Genomic DNA, 20,911 nt, shown 5'->3' with positions numbered 1-20,911 from the left:
AGGGGCAACTTTTTCACACAGAGGGTGATGCATGTATGGAATGAGCTGCCAGAGGAAGTGGTGGAGACTGGTACAATTGCAACATTTAAGAGGCATTTGGATGGGTATATGAATAGGAAGGATTTGGAGGGATATGGCCCGGGTGTTGGCAGGTGGGACTAGATTGGGTTGGGATATCTGGTCGGTGTGGACAGGTTGGACCGAAGGGTCTGTTTCCATGCCGTACATCTCTATGACTCAATGTGACAACCGAGTAATCTAAAGAACTGCCAGAGGAAATTGTGCAGGCTGGTACAATTACAACATTCTCTAAATGGCATCTGGATTTAGAGGGATATGGGCCAAATGCTGGCAAATGGGACAACATTAATTTGGGATATCTGGTTGGCATGGACGAGTTGGACCAAAGGGTCTGTTTCCATGCTGTACAGCTCGAAATGGCAGATGGTGAAATTTCAATAAGTTGATAAAGCTTGGCCAATAAAAGTAGACTAAGGAATGATGAGCATATGAACTATCATCAACTGTTGTTAAACCGTTTGGTCCACTAATGTACTGTTGGGGAAGGAAATCTGCCATCCTTCCATGGTTTGACCCACACATGGCTCCAGACACACAGTAATGTGATTGACTTTTAACTGAAATGGTTAAGTAAGCCATTTAATTGACGGGCAGTTAAGTGCTCTTCTCCCAGTTTCGAAACCGCAAGCAAGCCTCAGATGGACAGAGGAAGCACTCTCAGTGATACCCCCAAGGCCTCATTGGTGAAATACGCCGATCCCACGGACATCTGGGAATCACTGGCCCAAGACTATCCAAAGTGGAAGAGGAGCATCCGGGAAGGCATCGAGCACCTCAAGACTTGCTGTTGGGAAAAAATGGAAGACGGCCCCTAATAGTATGCTGCCACACCAACGTCCCATCCCCTTCCCATGACCACCACCTGCCTCCAGTGTAACTGATGAAGGGCTTTTGCCCGAAACGTCGATTTTGCCTGTCCTCGGATGCTGCCTGAATTGCTGTGCTCTTCCAGCACCACTGATCCAGAATCTGGTTTCCAGCATCTGCAGTCATTGTTTTTACCTCCAGTGTAACTGAGCCTGGGGTAGCTGCATCAGTCTGTACAGCCACCTATGGACTCACCCTGAGAGTGGAAGAAAGTCATCGTCTGCGAGGGGCCATCAATGAATGAGTTAGGGATGGACATCTCGAATTCCAGGAACAGCAATTACTGTTTTATTCTGTTGCGTTGTTTTGGAACTTTGGAGGAAGAAAAATCAAAACAACGACACTTTTAAAGGAGGAAGACAGACAAAGGCAGCGACCACATGGTCAGAGAGTGAAACCTGCACTGCTGTTTGACACAGCAGTGAATCTGCACAGCTACTGCCTTTGCTGTTTGAGTCCAAGTGTCTCTGGATATTGGAGTGCATCTAGGAAAAATTAAAGAACAGCAAAATTCACAGCTGACCTTGGAGTAACCTGTGTGGGAGAGCTCACAGGACAGGAGAATGAGCTGCCAGAGGTAGTGGTGGAGGTTGGTACAATTACGACATTTAAAAGGCATCTGGATGGGTATATGAATAGGAAGAGTTTAGAGGGAGATGGACCAAGTCCTGGCAAATGGGACTAGATGAGGTTATGATAACTGGTCAGCAGGGATGATTTGAACTGAAGGGTCTGTTTCCGTGCTGTACATTTCTATGACTTCTATGACTTTAAAAATGCTGGACTTGCCAGTGACACACATGTTCCATTAAATAATATATCAATTTTTAATTCCATCTGATGGAGTTAGGGTTAATCCTGAACAGTTGGCAAGCTTTATATTGATCTGATGAAGAAGTTGAGGAAGTGCTCAAGAAAGGAAAAAAACATTGTCCATTGACTTTCAAAAATCTGGTAACAGTCATCATGTCCGGTGATACATTTACTCCAGTTGTTTATTGAACTTCAGCAATCCTTGTTTTTAAAAAATTTACTCATGGGATGAGGCTAGGTCAGTATTTATTGCCCATCCCTAATTACCCAGAGAGACAGTTAAGAGTCAACCACTTTGCTGTAGATCTGGAGTCACATGTAGGCCAGACCAAGTAAGGATGGTAGTTTCCTTCCTTGAAGGACATTAGTGAACCAGATGGGTTTTTCCAACAATCAACAATGGTTTCGTGGTCATCATTAGACTCTTAATTCCAGATTTTAAAAAAATTGAATTAATATTTTAACCATCTGCTGTGGTAGGATTTGAACCCAGGTCCTCTAGAGCATTCCCAGGTCTCTAAATTAACAGTCCAGAGATAATGCCATTAGGCCGTCACCTCCTAGCCTCATGGATGTTGAGTGCTCAATGAAGAAAGAAAAACATTGTCCATTGACTTCCAAAAATCTGGTAACAGTCAACATTCATGCATGCCTTGTTAAGCGTCTCTTACAATGCTATTTTTCCATTTCCTGTTGCAGAAGCAGAGTGATGCGAGTTGAGCACCTTTAAAGAAAAGGAATGATGCTGTGGTTTATTTCTGGCTGAAGAAAGTCTTCGACTCTTTTGGGGCCTAAAGCTGCCTCTAGCTGCTACTCTGACTGATCGGATGCTGTTTTGGGAGGCTGCAGCTGTGGTTCAAACACTTGGTTTTATGTGTGTGTGCGTGTGAGTCATGGCACCATTACTGTAAATAGACAGTGACATAACTGACACAGGAAGGAGAAGGTGTCCACCTGCATTTTTAGCGCCCAGCAGTTGCCACAGTCAAGGAATTCACTTCAGTGCACGAAACTCTTTGTAAGTGACAGGTCAAAGAGCAATTTTTTGACATGTTTGTAAAATTATGTCTTTTATCAGTTGAATCCATATTGAGATAATAGTGAAAGTGGTGATACAGACGTTTGATGTTTGAAACAGAGCCAAGCACTATGAGATATTCTTATTGAGTCATCATTCCTCATCAGGGAGAAACCTGTTAGTAAAATCATTTCATAAATCTCTGCTTGCACAAGGAGTGAGACCAGCATCAGTTTAATTTTTACTTTCTTGATATTTAACCTGTTTTTTTCCTACTTTCCTCTCCCGAAACATTTTTTCCCCCAAATCTCCCACTCCCCCTCATTTTTTGTATCTGTGCTTCAGATGGCACTTTATGTGTGGAACAGTGGACAATTGAACCAATTCCCATCGATGAATAGCAATGGCAATTAATGGCTGTGTGGCGAAGTAGAGCAAGCACCAGTAAGTGAAATATCAGACATGAAGTAGAAAGCAACCTTGCAGGGCACAATAGTGCAAGGACTGTGAAGTGAGGTGGATAGATTCCCTGATCTCAGTCACATCTCTTAATGTCAGCAGAGCTCTTGAGTTGGGCTTAAATAACAACATTGTCGCAAATTCTTTTTGAGCTTTACGCCACTCACTGTATGTGGGACAGTTCATACCAAAATGGCATTACTTTGGAAAGTAATTTTTATTGGGGTTACTATGCAACTGGATGCACTTGGATGTCCAGTTAAGCATTTAGTATTTAAGTAGCAACACTACGTTCACAATTTTTTCACTGGCATGAACGAGGGGCTAGATCTGTGCTCGTCAGAGTAGGATTTACCAAGGATATGGCATGCAGGCAGGTCTGTACTAATTTAAAAAAAGAATATATATATATATATGTGTGTGTGTGTTTGTGAGAGTGTGTGTATATGTGTGTATATATATTAAGCAGTTATTATCGCTGTGAGAAACCAAAAAGGTATAATTTTTTTGCCTGCGGCAGGTCTTCATCAGAAGATCTGAAAAAGAAATGAAGGATCTGTGAGAATTAGATCTGGTTTGGTTATGGTAACAGTAATGGAAAAATGGGCAGGTATTCAGGCAGAACTGCAATTTCGTCCTGTTGGATTATCAGACTAGCGCTACTGACAAGCTTTAACTGGGAAAGATGGTTCTAGAGTTATCGTACACAGCTAGCCCATTCTACCGATTGCTGAATGTATTCCTTGGTAGGTGTTTGACTGAGACAGAACCCTGCCATTGATGCAACACTAAATCTTGTTTCCGTGAAGAAACTGGAGGGGGGAGGCAGGTATGTGTAGGGCCTTTGCACCATGAACCCTTAATTTACCAGCCTATATTTTCAAATGATTTAAAGATCGTTGTTGCTGATGCAGCATTTGTTCACTTTGGCTGAAATTGTCTGGTCTTTTCAAAAGTAATCCTTATACTTTCAGATCCTTTCTTCTTTCTAGACAGTGGAATGGGAATAGTAACTATGGAACTGTTGCCCATCTTTAAATGTTTTACTGTAAGGCTGACAGAATTTCTTGGTGAGCTGTCTTTGTCTGTTGCTATGTGATTGTGTTGGATGAAGACAATTCCCTCCTACTTCTGTGAAATTCAGTGACAATATTTGATTTGAAGCTTTGGTCATTATTTTGATGCTGCTTTTAGTTGTGGGTAGAGTAAACCTTCACATCCTTTCAGAGAACCGGCAGTTCATCTAATCCACAGTGAGAAAGTTATCAAGATAGCAATCAAGATTAATGCTAGAATCGCAGCACAGTTGACATTCTGTCATCAACAACACCAATTGCAACTTAAAGCTCCTTTTATCAGAAACCCAATTCCAATTTTGAATTCCATGCAATTTTGGATTAAGAATTAACTTAACCTGAAACAATAAGAATTCCTTCAAAGACAGTCAGGTTGTGGAATGGCTAACTTAATCAAACAGATGAACAAGGCTCAAAGTTTTCCTCACACCAGCCAGTCAAAGCTGGGATTTTAGTAGATGGCTACAGTTTGATACCCAATGACACCCAGTGTTTCACATCTGGATTGCTGTTGAGTGATTCCCTGTCAGAAGCAAATGAGTTCAGGTTTCAGATGAGGTCTGATTCCGTTAAGATGTTTAGATTAGATTAGATTAGATTACTTACAGTGTGGAAACAGGCCCTTCGGCCCAACAAGTCCACACCGACCCGCCGAAGCGCAATCCACCCATACCCCTACATTTACCCCTTTAACCTAACACTACGGGCAATTTAGCATGGCCAATTCACCTGACCCACACATTTTTGGATTGTGGGAGGAAACCGGAGCACCCGGAGGAAACCCACGCAGACACGGGGAGAACGTGCAAACTCCACACAGTCAGTCGCCTGAGTCGGGAATTGAACCCGGGTCTCTGGCGCTGTGAGGCAGCAGTGCTAACCACTGTGCCACCGTGCCGCCCGTCTTTCCTGTTTCCTTCCCACACATCTGCTGAGACCAATGGGCAGGCATGGTGACATACTAATATCAGTAAAAGCCATCATATGTATTTCACTTAGTTGCAAAACAAAATGTCCATTAGGGCAGGGAACTTTGTCATCCTTACCCATTCTGGCCACTGTGTGACTCCAGTCCTGGGTCAGTTGACTGCCCCCGAAGCAGCCTCACAGACTGTTGTGTCAATCTGTTTCACTTAAGGACATACTACCCTATTACCATCACCTTTTTTACAAAGTTAGATTAGATTACTTACAGTGTGGAAACAGGCCCTTCGGCCCAACAAGTCCACACCGACCCCGCCGAAGCGCAACCCACCCAGACCCATTCCCCTACATCTAACACTACGAACAATTTAGCATGGCTAATTCACCTAACTTGCACATTTTTTTGGGGACTGTGGGAGGAAACCGGGGCACCTGGAGAAAACCCATGCAGACACGGGGAGAATGTGCAAACTCCACACAGTCAGTCGCCTGAGGCGGGAATTGAACCTGGGTCTCTGGTGCTGTGAGGCAGCAGTGCTAGCCACTGTGCCATCTTGCTGCCCACTTCTGGCATAATCTAATGATAGACAATAAAATGCTTGCTGCTTAGCAATGCCAAACATGATTTTAAAATCCATAACGGCCACCTTGGCAAAGTTTACAAGTCAACCATAGAAATGCTGTCTGTTGAAGAGTCACTCGCTTCAAGGCGGGAGGGGAGAAATTGGGAAGGAAAGACCAAAGTCTTGGCAGGCACATCAAATCAACCGGTCTTATTGTAAGAATATTGTAAGAGCCTTTGAGAATGAACTGACAGAAATATAAAGCAGCAAACAGGCAGTCGTGCAATTTACAACCTTTGGTACGTAACAGATTATGGAGGAGGTGCCTACTTATACTGGTCGACAGGAAACACACTACACTTCAAAGTGACATTCACTATCTCCCAGAAATTAGACATACATGAGAAATTAATCGAATTGGCTGTCTGAAGTGGATTTTGGTGAAGGAGGTACATTTTGCCTCCAGCCCCATAGTTCAACGCTGAAGGGAAGTATTATCATCAGAGGAAGTGACATAGTATGTCATGGCATTTAGTTTAAAGGAGAAAGTAAAGCCTTCTGTGATATATTAGAGAATTAAGGTAGAGAATGCCTGGGAGTAAGTTGCAAAGCTGAAGGCTAATTCGGGTATTTGGTTTATGTACATTTATTAACCTCCATTGAAGCCTGACATTAATTTCCAGCATTTGACTTGTTCAGTGATCAAGAAAAAAACAAGTTTTCATTTATCCCTTCCAGAATTTTGTTTCTTTCACATTTGTTCTGACAACCACATTTATGTGAAGTGGGCATCACTGGCAATGTCACCATTTGTTGCACATCCCTAATTACTCTTGAACCGTGTGGCTACTGTTCAGAGTCAGCCCACATTGCTTTGGGTCTTGAACCACCTGTAGGCCAGACCAGATGAAGATGGCGGATTTCCTTCTAAACGGAATTAGATCCTTTTATGATTGGACATTATTGCTCATTCCTAATTGCCCTTGAGAAGTTGGTGGTGAGTTAATTCTTGACTACAACTTAATGGCTTGCAAGGGCTATTTGGAGTAGAGGAAATAGTCAATGCCATCACATTGTCACCTTCTCATTAACTAGAAAATGATTACTGACACATTTCTGATGGATCCTATGCACACTACAGTGTTCACAACAATGGGGAAAAGCCACACGCTGTCTCTATATAAGTGGTTTTTGGCCATTTTTTTTTATCCATATCTGATGGTATGGAATTGGGACAAATATAAATGAGAACATGGGCAAAGCAGTTTTATTTTAAACTCTGAGGCAATAGCTTCCTCGACAAGTTAGCAAATAAAGAGGTGCTGAAATGTTCTTCACTGTTGATGAACAGATACATTATGCCTGTTACTGTAGTAAACATACTGGTGTAAATCTCACTCCTTTGTCACTGTATTCTTGCTGTGCTACACAGTATTTTTACAGATCAAATTTTTAAAATTTCACTAAATTGAACTGAAAATCATCAACCTCAAGCCGGGCTTTTCTCCAATAGACTATTCAGTGCAGTTGAGCTTTGGTATGGTAAATTACACTCAGCAAAATGTGCCCGCAGGGTTTGTCCTTGATTCAACACTATTTGGTAATCTCAGCGAGATATTGCAATTGGCCTTGATGTTCCTGAACAAGGACAGGGAAACAGCTTTTTGCAGGTTTCTCCTGCCTGATTCCAGTTATCTATGCTGGAACATATGGACATGCAGATGCTGTTAGAGTGAGTTAATTCACCTTGCCTCTCTGGCTGAACAACCGATCTCGATAACTGTATTTGTGTAATGTCTATGAGGTAGGTAAACATCCCTTCACAGGAGTGTAACCAAACATAAAGCATCACCAAGGCATATGAAGACAAACAGGTGACCAAAGAGTCTGGTCAAACAGATAGGCTTTATGAAGGATCTGAAAGAAAGTAGTAAGATTGAGGGAATTCCAAAGCTGTTGGCCTAAGCAAATGGAAAATGGTTTTATTGAGACACCAAATGGACATTTTGGCTCACCAAAAATGGATGACCTTTGTAGATCAGCATAGCACACTTCAGCAGCAGTATACAGCTGTACAATATACTGGGTGGGTAGTGAGGGAAGGAGGAAGGATAAATGGGGAGGGAAAAGGGGGTGGTGTGGAATATGAAACTTTTCACTTTTTATTTCAAGTTGTTAAGCATGCATGTTCTGCGTTCTGCTCCAGGATGCTAATGGTCTGGATTTGTACTTATAGCTGAGCATTTGCCTTGTGTATTCAGGGAGAGAAACTTCTGCCAGCTTCCTCCTGCTGTCTGTATACTGTGTCATTGTGTGAGTGTCTGCTCAGTCTCACTTGACAGCCAACTTTGGTCCAATAGCAACTGTGCAGTTCTCCAATGCCAAATGGCTATAATGTTGCATTGCTCTTGTGTATGAATCCAAATGCCTTTTGATCACTGATGTGCTTTTATTTTTATTTTTGAACTTGAATTTTGAATCTGAAAACTGAGTTGCTGTGGATACCACTGTTTTGTTTCATTCTCTCTTCAACCTGGTAAGGGAGACAATGATGGCCTCACAAACCCTTCCTCCTTGCATTAGAACACCTCCCTTCCCATACCCCTAAACAAACCTGAAAGATTTTGTTTGAGTATTATTTGTCTGGAATCCAAGTATTAAAACACTGTGACATTTAGCCTTATAAAATCGTGATTCATAGGATTTAAATTGTTGGGTTGCATGGAGTGCAGGGCAGCACTGCATACTGTATATATTGAATATCTTTTAGGTTTGTTTGCAACAATGACAATGGTAATGTAGTGGTTTAATTTAGCATAGTATATTTGCCCCTCTGTCTGTTTTGTTTGAACGTTAGCCACAACATCGCAGTTCGAGGAAATAAATATGTACCAGACTAATACAAGCCTTTTACGTAGGAATATCAGAACAGGAAGTAGTTTAGTTTCTTCTGCCCACCTGCTAGATCCTGGGTGATGTGCACCTCAATTTCTCTTAAAAATGTTCATCCCTACTTCCTCACTTAGTAAAATTCCACTGTCTTGAGAACATAAATTGTGCTAGAATCCATGGCCTTTTGAGGGAGAGAATTCCACACTACCACTACCTCTTGTGTGGACAAAAAAGTGCTTCTTGATTTCACTCTAGCTCTAATTTTAATATTGCCCCCTGCTATTGATTTCTCCCACCAAAGAATATCATTTCCCTTTTGTTGCTCCTTAATTATTTTGAACATTTGAGATCGGCCCTCAACTATCTAACCTCAAGAGCTTGTAGGTTGTGATTGTATGCCTCCTAATCACTTTATCATTCAACCATTAGCATTGTTCTGGTGTGCTATATCCTGCCCAATGCCAATATCTCCTTCCTAAGATCAGACCCTTATACAAAAATTGCCTGCTTCATATCCAACCAGCAGCCTGTTCTATGAGATACTTTCTATTTTAGTGAGCTTTTATTTCTGTTAACACACTTTGCACAATCTTTTCAAGTATCTTGTGGTAGGCCACCATAATAATGAACTCTCTATCTTTTATTCTTTCTGTATAAGCCACCACCAAATGACTTGTGTGACTAATTAAGATAAAAGGACTACTCATGAGGGACAGTGTTGCAATAAAAGAACAAGATAGAAAGAGAGGACGATGATTATAATGAACTCTTGAGATAACATCATCTAAATTAGACAGTTATTTTACCAATTCACCTTGATTCTTTTGTTGTGTCTCTGATAATAGATTGCACTAATCTCTCCACAATTAATTGGTCCACGTAGTTTCATTAATACATAGTTGAGTGGGAATTTACACTTTTTCAAATTGAAGCCACTAATATTCAAATTTAGATTACGTTGGGAAATTCTGACCAATGAATCTACAATTGCTGCACCTTTTCCTTCAATTTTTGTAATTTATCTAAAGTCCTATTATTTTACCAAATTACACTTTTAAAATTTATACTAAATTAATAAATTACTCCCCTGGCCACACTTTTAGGTTCCCTTTGAACGTTTGGCAATTTGTTCTTTCCTCATTGGACATTAACGTTCATTTAATGCAGCTTTTCATTCTCATCTTACCTGCATCTGCCATTGATGGCAGTGTTTTAGATTAGATTACATTACAGCGTGGAAACAGGCCCTTCGGCCCAACAAGTCCACACCGACCCGCCGAAGTGCAAACCACCCATACCCCTACATTTACCCCTTACCTAACACTACGGACAATTTAGCATGGTCAATTCACCTGACCTGCACATCTTTGGACTGTAGGAGGAAACCGGAGCACCCGGAGGAAACCCACGCAGACACGGGGAGAATGTGCAAACTCCACACAGTCAGTCACCTGAGGCGGGAATTGAACCCGGGTCTCTGGCGCTGTGAGGCAGCAGTGCTAACCACTGTGCCACCGTGCCATGTTCTCCCTTACCACTCTTAGTTCAGTAATAAAAGATATGCTGTTAGCTTTGGTATTTTTCCACAACTTGCTTTGAAATCCATTGTTGCATTTTAGAGCTCTCCCAGTCAGCCTTCTGTTTGGACTCTTAAGCTTGACTGCTTGTGTGATGACTATTGAACTGGACTGTCAGTTTTCCAACTGTGGTGCAATATCTTCTTAGGCCAGAGAGGGTGCAGCCACCAGGAGATGGCATTATCAAGTCGACTGCATTGTGGCAGAGATGGACAAATCCCATAGGATGATATCAAGGCACACTTCACTGGGTACTTTTCTTTTGCACTTGGTAGTGGCATTATACCCAGATGGAATGAATTTTGACCTTTTTCTGTATGATTTACTTTTCATTAACACTGAGTTTTAATTGTCTACATGTTGAGCTCCTTCTTCCTAAAGGCAAGAACTCTCATCCCAGAAAGAGTGAGGAAGGAAAAGGAACATGGGAAAAGAAGGCACTTCCAATGTTCAAGCCCTTTGCACACAGCTATTTCACTGAATGTTTCTGGTACAGACTTTTAATAGAAGAAAAGATTCTGGGGATATTAACTTGGACTCTTTGTAGTAAATTATTAAATAAAACAGTCCTGGGCTGAAGCTGACACTTGCACCTTCCCCACCCTGCCAACCCCAGGAAGCTGCTAAAGCAAAATGTATTCCCAAGGCCTTGGAACTCCCCTTTGATGATGGGCTGAGGCTGAACCTACGAGCCGTAGGAACCAGCAAAAACAGTCTGTAGTGAATCTTACCCTCAAATGGATTTGGTCATCATTGAATTGTAAAATGCATCCTCCAACAGCTGTGTTTGTGTATTTTATATGACTAGTATACTTTGATTTACTAAATTGAAAAAAAACTAAATTATTTGATTAAAATTTTCAAATAAACCTTGACTGTTTTTTTTTTAAATTTTCCAACTTTCTGTTTGAATTATTGCATTTGCTTTTGTATTTTCCTTCCAGTGCATTCAAATGGATTGTTGAGCCCACAACGGGAAAGGATGTGTTGCTGGAGCCCACGAGGAACTGTATGCCATCCAGTATACATTCTCTTCCTAGTAGCAATCTGTTCATGGTTTGGGAAAGGTTGCATTGATATGCTGCCAGCCATCTCAGTAATAGAGATGACTGACATTAACGATATGAAATGATTGAGGAAGCCACTCCACATGTATTATATTTATTTTATACACCTGCTTCAAGGGAGGTGTCCCATCAAACCTTGTTAGGTCAAGGGGCAATAAATATTATCTTTCTCATGTCACCTATTATCTGGAGAACAAAATTCCATCTATCCACAAAATGACAAAAAAGGAAAGAAGTCCAATTGTACTCAATATAGGTACACAATCCTTTATCCGAAATTTCAAAATCTGAACAGCTTTGAAATCCAAAACATTTTTCATGGAGTGGTGGAGCATCATTTTGGCGTGCGAACCGGTGACCCCACTCCACACCCACTCGAACCACGTCACTCAGATGTGACATGGTGGGGTGGCCCAGCATGGGCAGACATCAACTGTGTCTCAGCGCTCGTACTATTCACATGTGCATCCGCTGTTAGGTAATTTATTTTGGTTGTGAAAATGTAATTTATTCCAAAATCCGAAAAATTCCAAATTCCGAAAAACAACTGGCCTCAAAAATTTCGGATAAAGGATTGTGTACCTGTACTCTATTTCCAACCCATAATCACTATTTCTTGAGGCAGGTGGAACAAGGTGACTAAATTAACAGCAGCTTACGTTTATATACAACATTTAACATTGTAAAATGTCCAAATGTCACAGGGGCAATTACCAAACAACTTTGACATGGATATGTATATAAGGAGATACTAGAGTAGGTGACAAAAGGTTTGGTCAAGATAAGTTACACAATTACTTTTAAGGCTAAGTTAGAGAAGTATACTGAAAAGGGGTCATATTGGACTCCATAAGTTAACTTTGCTTCTTTCTCTTTGCGTGTCAGACTCACAAACTCTTAACATTTGCCTTACCTGTGTTTTGTTTTTGCCGCTGTTTACCCATTATTTACATACCTAAGCTACTTAACTACGTGACCTGCCTGGATTGCTCGCAAGACAAAGCTTTTCACTGTGCCTCAGTACACGTGACAATAAATTCAATTCAAAGACTTGCTGAAATTCTCCAACACATTGTTTTTAATACAGATCTCCAGCATTGCAGTGTTTTGATTTTATGTTGGATAGATTATTGACAGACCAGAGATGGGGGTAGACATGAAAGCAGAGATACCAGGTGAGCCATAATTGTATGAAATGGCAGACCAAGTTTGAGGGACTGAATGGTTCTCTCATAATTCAAATGTGCGTTTATTGGTACTGTATGTTATAAAGGAAGTACAGTGGTTAGAGAGAATTGTTCAGGCTTTAGGGTGTTTGATGCAGCAGCCTCTGATTTCAAAAAAAAAGGAATGCATGAGATACCAGCGTTGGAGGAGCAAATAAATCTGGGAGGGTTGTTCCGGAGACCTGGTTCGCCCATGCACTGCATAGTAGCTCCAAGTGGCTTTACGCAGTATCTTGACTGCCTGAATGAACTCATCACAGTTGTACCTGGGAAATATTTTCGAGTATAGCATGGTGTAATGACGAATAGGTGGAATTAATAAATATGCATTGTGTTTTAAAGGCAGAGACCACGATATATTTCCTTGAAGATGAAACTGAGTTAAAACTCAAGAAAATGTTTGTAGGTCCTAGTGGATTCACACAACTCTTGCCCCAAACATTTGAATGGTCTACAGTGTGTCTTTCTTCCAATAATAATTATGCACAGGTATTCCTATTATACATACCCCTCCTCCCCTGTAACATTAGAAGAAAATGGGTCTTGATAATACTGTCCGAATTCAGAGTTACGTTTTAAGATGTTTTAAAGGGACAGATTCTCGTCCCATTTGTACGTCAGTTGTAGATTCCAGGTTTTGATGAACGACACCCGAAGGACTCAAATCCACCGATCCTGGTCTAAACTACTTTGTAAGTTGCTGTAAATCACTCGGTGCTAAATACTACATGATCTAATAACTAGTCTGTTTAAAACAAAGTTCTTTTTTGATAACGTACAATTAATTTCGTAGTGCCATGAATCACAGTGTACACAAGGTACGGTTTTATAGACCCAGAGCTGAAAGTGCTGATTTCAGAGCTGCTGGCAATGCATCCCAGCCAATCAGAGTTTGCTTACTGAATCTGCTGAGCTGCATCACCTGGTCTGATAAGTATAGCTGCTGACACATTCCCTGCCTGTACACAAAGCCGTATTTTGTTGACTGCCAAACAATGGCTAGGTTCATGCTGTAAGAGGCCAATGAGGAACAGAATAAAATAAATGTACAATTACTAATTATACAAACAACAAACCTGTCTTATATCTCTAAAGTGACTATAGCTCTTCTCAGCCAATTAGGAGATTTAAGAATTCCACATAACCTAGGCTGCCCCTCCAGTTGTACTACTGAGGAAATCTTTTTAGTGGGATGTTTAAACTCACTTGTGTGGATTTAAACTATTCCTTGGCAGCATTTTAAGGAAAGGTTGGGGCGTTCTCTGATGTCTTGTCATTTACACCTCCAAACGGCCTCACTAAAAACATAATCTGGTCACAACCACCTTCCTGTAATTGGAGACTTTGCAATATGTGCAGAAGTTTCCTACATTGCAAAACTTTTAAGAACTGTTTTATTGGCTGCATACAGCTTTGGAATGTCCTGAGGTGCTGAAAGGCTCCATATAGGTGTGAATTATTATTTTCTTTTTTTAAATGTATATATTTATTGAAAAATGTTTCACTCTTACAAAAAAAATGAGAAGTTATAAAAGTACAAAAGTACAGAAAAGTGGAAGTAGCATCGTACTATTACATTAGTAGTAATGTTAAAAATAAGTCATCTCCTATTCACTTAACTAAACCCAAATTAGAATAAACTCACATTAAATAAAGTAGCATTAAATTAAATTACAATCCACTAAAGCTAAATTACATTACATTACATTACTCCACTCGCCGCACTTCCATCGAAGCTCCCATCCATGGGAGCAACAGTTTTATTATACCCATGTTTACTAACTACCCCCCTTGGGCTCCCCAGACTACCATATAAAGGCCCTAATCAGTAACGCCGACAGGTCCATGTCTATGTAATTTAGAAAGTGCCATCATATTTTATAAAGTTGCTCTGTTCCATGGCACTAATCAGATAATCTTGAGGGACGTGGTCCATCACAAATCTGCGTTACCCCGTAAGACCTGGAGGTTTTTCTGATTTCCAATTCATGAGGATGTTCTTCCTCGCAGAGTGTGTAAGAATGTTAAATACTCTCTTCCCGTGCTCACCCAAACAGGGCAGATTCGGTATTCCCAAAAGGAGAGAATCCTCCAGATCCTCCATAACTTCCATTCCTAGGATTCTCTCCAGCTCACTCACTATGGCACCCCAGTATCCGCGAATCTTGTAGCTGGAACTAAAAGCAATGGTAAGGCTGATTTTACATTGGGGACATTTTGGAGAAGATCCTTTTTAAACTTTGTAAACCTCTCTGGTGCCATTTGGGCCCTGTGGAGAATCTTCAATTGCGTTGCTTGTGCCTTATTGCATATTGAGCTTTTCTTTGCATTCTCCCATATATCCTCCCATGTTTCCGATGAGATTTCTTCCCCTAAGTCCTGATTCCAAATCTCATGGAGTCTCTCCATTCCTGATGCAGGGCTTTTCCCCGAAACGTCGATTTTCCTGCTCCTCGGATGCTGCCTGAACTGCTGTACTTTTCCAGTACCACTCTACTCCAGCATCTCTCCATATCCCCCAAGGTGTTCCCTCTCTGCAGATGATATATGGTACTAACCGAGAGAGCGGCCCTGCACCAGAGCACTCTCTATATCTGACTTGTGGGGCTGGGCCAAGAACATGGTGTTCTTCTGAATGTAATCCCTAACCTGGAAGTATCAAAAAAGACCCCTATTAGCGATTCAGCATTTCTGACCTAATTAGTTGAAAGACATCAAGACCTCTCTCTCGAATAAATCTCCCAGACAGAAGATTCCCTTACCCTCCCATGCTCTGAAGCTGGAGTCCATTGATCCTGGTCTAAATCCTGGGGCTCCCACTAACAGGGTGAATGGCCAATCTTAAGCAAATTGCCCTCACCCTGCTGCATTATCCTCTATGCTTTCACCGTATTTATAATAATCGGACTCTCACAGTGCTCAACTACAAATCTCATCCATGAACAGTAAGCTTATGAGGGGACATCGTGGCTGCTGGTATTTGAACCGTTGGTGGAGGCCATTCGAAAGGACCCTGAAATAATGGCACCAAAGGTGGGAGTTGGGGAGCACAAAATCACTGTCTATGGCCTCAACATGAAGCCATATTGACTTTGAGTCATGACGCACCCATTCGCCTACATATAACAACAGGGCATGTATTTGGTATCTCTTCAGATCTGGGAGATCCACCCCCCAGCTCTCCCCCACCTCCCTCCATATCCTGCAGAAGTTGCAGCTTGCTGAATTTAATTAGGGGGGCGCCTACAGAACCAAAGAAATGATGCAAGCCACCCAGAAAATCTCCAAAGCACTTGCATGGGTAATAACAACGGGAACATCCTCATGGAATATAACAACTGAGGAAGAACATTCATTTTAATCAAGGCTATATGGCCTAATCATGATGTGGGTGGTCCTTCCCATCACTGCAAGCCCTGCTTTATCCTCTCAAATAGCTGCCGGGAGGTAGGGGTAATAAAAATTCCCAGATAGAGCAAACCTTTCTGTGACCATCTAAAAGGAAACTCCATTCTGTCCTCCAGCTTCAGTACTTCCACCAACCCCTCCACGGGCATGACATCCAACTTTGTAAAATTAATCCTGTATCCTGAAAAGCTGTTGAATAATTTAACTTTTTGTAACAGCCGGGATATGGACTTTACAGGGTTAGCCAAAAACAGAAGGACATCATTTGCTTAGAAAGTGATTTTGTGTTCCACAACTCCCACCTTTGGTGCCATTTTGTCAGGATAGCCTTTTGGATAGTCTCCACCAATGGTTCAAGTACCGAGGTAAACACCAGTGGCGAGAGGGGACGTCCCTGTCGGCTGCCCCTCCCCACACCAAAATTGCTCGATTTAGCCCCATTGGTGATAACCGCTGCCTTGGGGGTCTCTATATAACACTGCCACCCACCTGGCGAAGGCCCCTCCCAGACCAAAGCGATGTAGAACAGCGAAGAGATACAACCATTCTACCCGATCCAAAACCTTTTCTGCATCCAGGGAGACCACCGAACCCAGAATCATTCTCTGCTGACGTATTTGCACTATTTTCAGTACCTATCTGATATTGTTGGAGGAGCTGCAGCCCTTGATAAGACCTGTCTGGAACTCTTTTATACTAACGGGCAGCACCCTCTCCAACCTCAGAGCCAACACCTTTGATAGGATTTTAAAATCTACATTCAACAATGAGATTGGTCTATATGATGTGCAATCCTCGGAGTCTTTCCCTTTCTTTGAAATGAGGATGATATTAGTCTCCCTAAGAGAGGGCGGAAGGCAGTTCTGGCTATATGAATGACTATACATCTCCAGCAGTGGTTCAGCTAACATGTGCATAAACTCCTTGTAAAACTCACTCAGGAACCCGCCGGGACCGGGTGCCCGATGGCCTCTTGCACCTCCTGTACTGTCAGAGGTGCATTAAAAAGGGACACCTGATCTGTGTTTATACCGGGGAGGTCCAGGTTTTCAAAAAAGGATTCCATTCTTGCTAATCCATCCCCACAGCCCTCCAACCAGTATATCTCTGCATAGTATTCCTAAAATCTGGCATTGATCTTTTACAGTTCACGAGTGACATTGCCAGTTCTCTCCCTGATAGACACAATGGACTTTGGAGCACTTTTCGTCCTGGCCAGGTATCTACCTGGATTATTCCCATATTCAAACAGCCTTTGCTTTGCAAAGGAAACACCTCTCTTCGCCACTTGTGTCAATGCTGAGTCCAGAACAACCCAGAGAGCCATGACCTGTTGCAATTTGACCACTGATGGTCTGGTATAATATGCCGACTCGGCTGTCTTCAGCCGGGCCTCAAGCATCAGCGGCTGCTCTCCTCTCTGGCTCCTTCACGTCGAGTAAGAAATAACCAGACCCCTTAAGAACGCTTTGGTGGTCTCCCAGAGCACTGATGGATTACTGGCCATACCCCAGTTGATGTTCCAAAAAGCCCTGAACTCCCTTGTAATATACTTTACAAAGTTGCCATCCTTCAACAGAAACAGATCCATGCACCAGTACCGTGTGCCTATTCCACTGTCCTTGGTCCTAACATCTAAATACACCGCCCCATGGTCCGAAATAATTATGCTCCCAATTCTGCAGGCCAACACCAAGTCCAAACAAACCGACGAAACAAAGAACATATCAATTCTTTTGTGGCACTTGTGCGGGTTGGACTAAAAGGTAAAATCCCTCACATTAGGCGGGAGGCACCTCCACACATCCACTAGCCCCAACTCCTCACATAAGTCCACTAACTGTCCAGACTGCAGAGGTGTACCCAACAGACCCCGTGGCATCCTGTCTACCCCAGGGTCCATGAGATGGTTAAAGTCTCCTCCTATAATCGTACAGTGCACCCCAAAAGCCATTAATTTAGAGTCTGCGTCAACTAAAAATTTATGAGGATGTGCCGGGGGACAGTAAATATTTAGGATGCCATACTTTTTCTGTGTACAGAGCCTTGAGAATGACGAAGCGTTCATATTCATCCTTGATTTGATCTGTCACCTGAAATGGAAGGTTCCTTCGTACCAGTATGGCCATTCCTCTGCTTTTGGAGTTGAAGGAGGAAAAGAATACTCTATCGTATACCCCCTGCTGTAACTTCAGATGTTCCCTATCAGTCAAATGTGTCTCTTGCAACATTTGATGTCAACCCTTTCCTTCTTTAGATTTGAGAGCACCTTTTTCCTTTTAATGGGAGAATGGCTCCTCTTTACATCCCAGGTGCACCACCTGAACAGATCGCTAGCCATGACCGCACACTACAGCCCACGGTCCCCCGAGAGGAAGAAGCCCATTCAATATGCAGCAAGTGGAAAAAATACAGACTTTATCAAATCTGAAAACTATTCCTACGAACATTACTAAAATACTAAAACTAAGAAACTAACCTCTACTTCTAATTTGAACAAAAACACAAAAAACTCAAATCTCCAGAGATTTCCCCCCTCGCCCATAGGGGGCACTCACTCCCAACCCTACAGCCATCCTGGCACTTTCCAGTTAAGGCCACGCCCCAAACCCAAGCAATGGGAAGAAAACATGTTATTTACTCCTGCAAGTTAACAATGGAAGCCCTCCCTTCTCCCTCCACATCTCAACTCCACACATCTTTACATCAAAGAAGTAACCACCCCTCACCCAGCAAAACAGAACAGTAGAATAACAGATAACAATCAAACGTTAGCTCAGTGGTTAGCACTATTGCCTCACAGCACCAGGGTCCTAGGTTCAATTCCAGCCTTGGGCAACTGTCTGTGTGGAGTTTGCACATTCTCCGTGTCTGCGTGGGATTCCTCCCACAGTCCAAAGATGTGCAGATGTTTCAGCCCCAGCATCTCTGGAGGTCACCTCCCAAGAAATTCAGCAAGGTTTTCACCCTCCTCACACTCCAGAAAACCTACGATCCATAAGTTTTTTTTCTCCAACCTCGGTTTTCAAGGTCGTCTACTTGTTCCTGCAGGGCCCGAATGTGACCTTCCAAATTTTGGACCCCCCTCGGAACTCTCCGTTGCAGCCTCTGAGGCCACGGTCCTTTGTTCCACGACTTCTATGTGCTGATCCAAAGCCTGGATCTCCTGCTCATGAATTGTCAGCATGGTAGCAATCTGTTCATAAATTCTGTTGCTCCACTGAGTTCAAGGGCGCCACCATGGGAGTCAAGGTAATGGCTGTGGATATGCCCAACATAGTGGGGAAGTGCCCTACCTACTGCACTCCCCTTGCTCCCTGCAGGTAAAGGGACGGCTAGAAAATGGGAAGACTTCAGAAATGAGATAGTGAGAATCCAGAGAAAGTATATTCCTGTTAGGGTGAAAGGCTGGTAGGTATAGGGAATGCTGGATGACTAAAGAAATTGAGGGTTTGGTTAAGAAAAAGAAGGAAGCATTTGTAAGGTATAGACAGAATCGATCAAGTGAATCCTTAGAAGAGTATAAAGAAAGTAGGAGTATACTTAAGAGGGAAATCAGGAGGGTAAAAAGGGGACATGAGATAGCTTTGTCAAATAGAATTAAGGAGAATCCAAAGAGCTTCTACAAATATATTAAGGACAAAAGGGTAACCAGGGAGAGAATAGGCCCCCTCAAAGATCAGCAAAGTGGCCTTTGTGTGGAGTAGCAGAAAATGGGGGAGATACTAAATGAGTATTTTGCATCAGTATTTACTGTGGAAAAGGATATGGAAGATATAGACTGTCGGGAAATAGATGGTGAAATCTTACAAGATGTCCATATTATAGAGGAGGGAGTGCTGGATGTCTTGAAATGGGTAAAGGTGGATAAATCCTTGGGACCTGATCAGGTGTACCCTAGAACTCTGTGGGAAGCTAGAGAGGTGGTTGCTGGGCCTCTTGCTGAAATGTTTGTATCATCGATAGTCACAGGTGAGGTGCCGGAAGACTGGAGGTTGGCTAACGTGGTGCCAATGTTTAAGAAGGGTGGTAAGGACAAGCCAGGGAACTATAGACCAGTGAGCCTGACGTCAGTGGTGGGCAAGTTGTTGGAGGGAATCCTAAGGTACAGGATGAACATGTATTTGGAAAGGCAAGGACTGATTAGGGATAGTCAACATGGCTTTATGCGGGGGAAATCATGTCTCACAAATTTGATTGAGTTTTTTGAGGAAGTAACAAAGAGGGCTGATGAGGGCAGAGCGGTAGATGTGATCTATATGGACTTCAGTAAGGCATTTGACAAGGTTCCTCATGGGAGACTGATTAGCAAGGTTAGATATCATGAAATACAGGGTGAACTAGCCTGAACTAGAACTGGCTCAAAGGTAGAAGACAGAGGGTGGTGGTGGAGGGTTGTTTTTCAGACTGGAGGTCTGTGACCAGTGGATTGCCACAAGGAATGGTGCTGGGTCCTCGACTGTTTGTCATTTACATAAATGATTTGGATGCGAGCATAAGAGGTAGAGTTAGTAATTTTGCAGATGACATCAAAATTGGAGGTGTAGTGGACAGTGAAGTGGGTTACCTCAGATTACAACAGGATCTTGTCCAGATGGGCCAATGGGCTGAGAAGTGGCAGATGGAGTTTAATTCAGGTAAATGCGAGGTGCTGCATTTTGGGAAAGCAAATCTTAGCAGGACTTATACATTTAATGGTAAGGTCCTAAGGAGTGTTGCTGAACAAAGAGACCTTCTTGGAGTGCAGGTTCATAGCTCCTTGAAAGTGGAGTTGCAGGTAGATATGATAGAGGAGAAGGTGTTTGGTATGCTTTCGTTTATTGGTCAGAGTATTGAGTACAGGAGTTTGGAGGTCATGTTGCGGCTGTACAGAACATTGGTTAGGCCACTGTTGGAATATTGCATGCAATTCTGGTCTCCTTCCTATTGGAAAGATGTTG

The 20,911-nt window shown here is 42.4% G+C and overlaps 1 protein-coding gene across 10 annotated transcripts in view; it reads left to right on the top strand.

Moving 5' to 3' along the window:
* Positions 1-13,616, top strand: part of LOC122560241 (zinc fingers and homeoboxes protein 3-like) — a 92,923-nt gene extending 79,307 nt beyond the window's left edge. For 9 of the 10 annotated variants that reach the window (XM_043710725.1, XM_043710724.1, XM_043710719.1 and 6 more), the window contains one exon: positions 2,461-4,984. Coding sequence is in view for 1 of the 10 variants with exons in the window: in XM_043710719.1 (XP_043566654.1) it covers positions 2,461-2,471 (11 nt within the window). In the remaining 9 variants the exon portion in view is untranslated. Of the gene's footprint in view, positions 1-2,460; positions 4,985-11,214 lie in introns of those variants that run through there. The other variant, XR_006314709.1, reaches the window with a different exon arrangement.
* The last annotated feature ends 7,295 nt before the right edge of the window (positions 13,617-20,911 follow it).

This window comes from Chiloscyllium plagiosum, chromosome 20, assembly GCF_004010195.1.
Source record: "Chiloscyllium plagiosum isolate BGI_BamShark_2017 chromosome 20, ASM401019v2, whole genome shotgun sequence".
Lineage (NCBI taxonomy): Eukaryota > Metazoa > Chordata > Chondrichthyes > Orectolobiformes > Hemiscylliidae > Chiloscyllium > Chiloscyllium plagiosum.
Note: the sequence above shows the minus strand (reverse complement) of the source record. Positions and strands in the feature narration are given on the sequence as shown.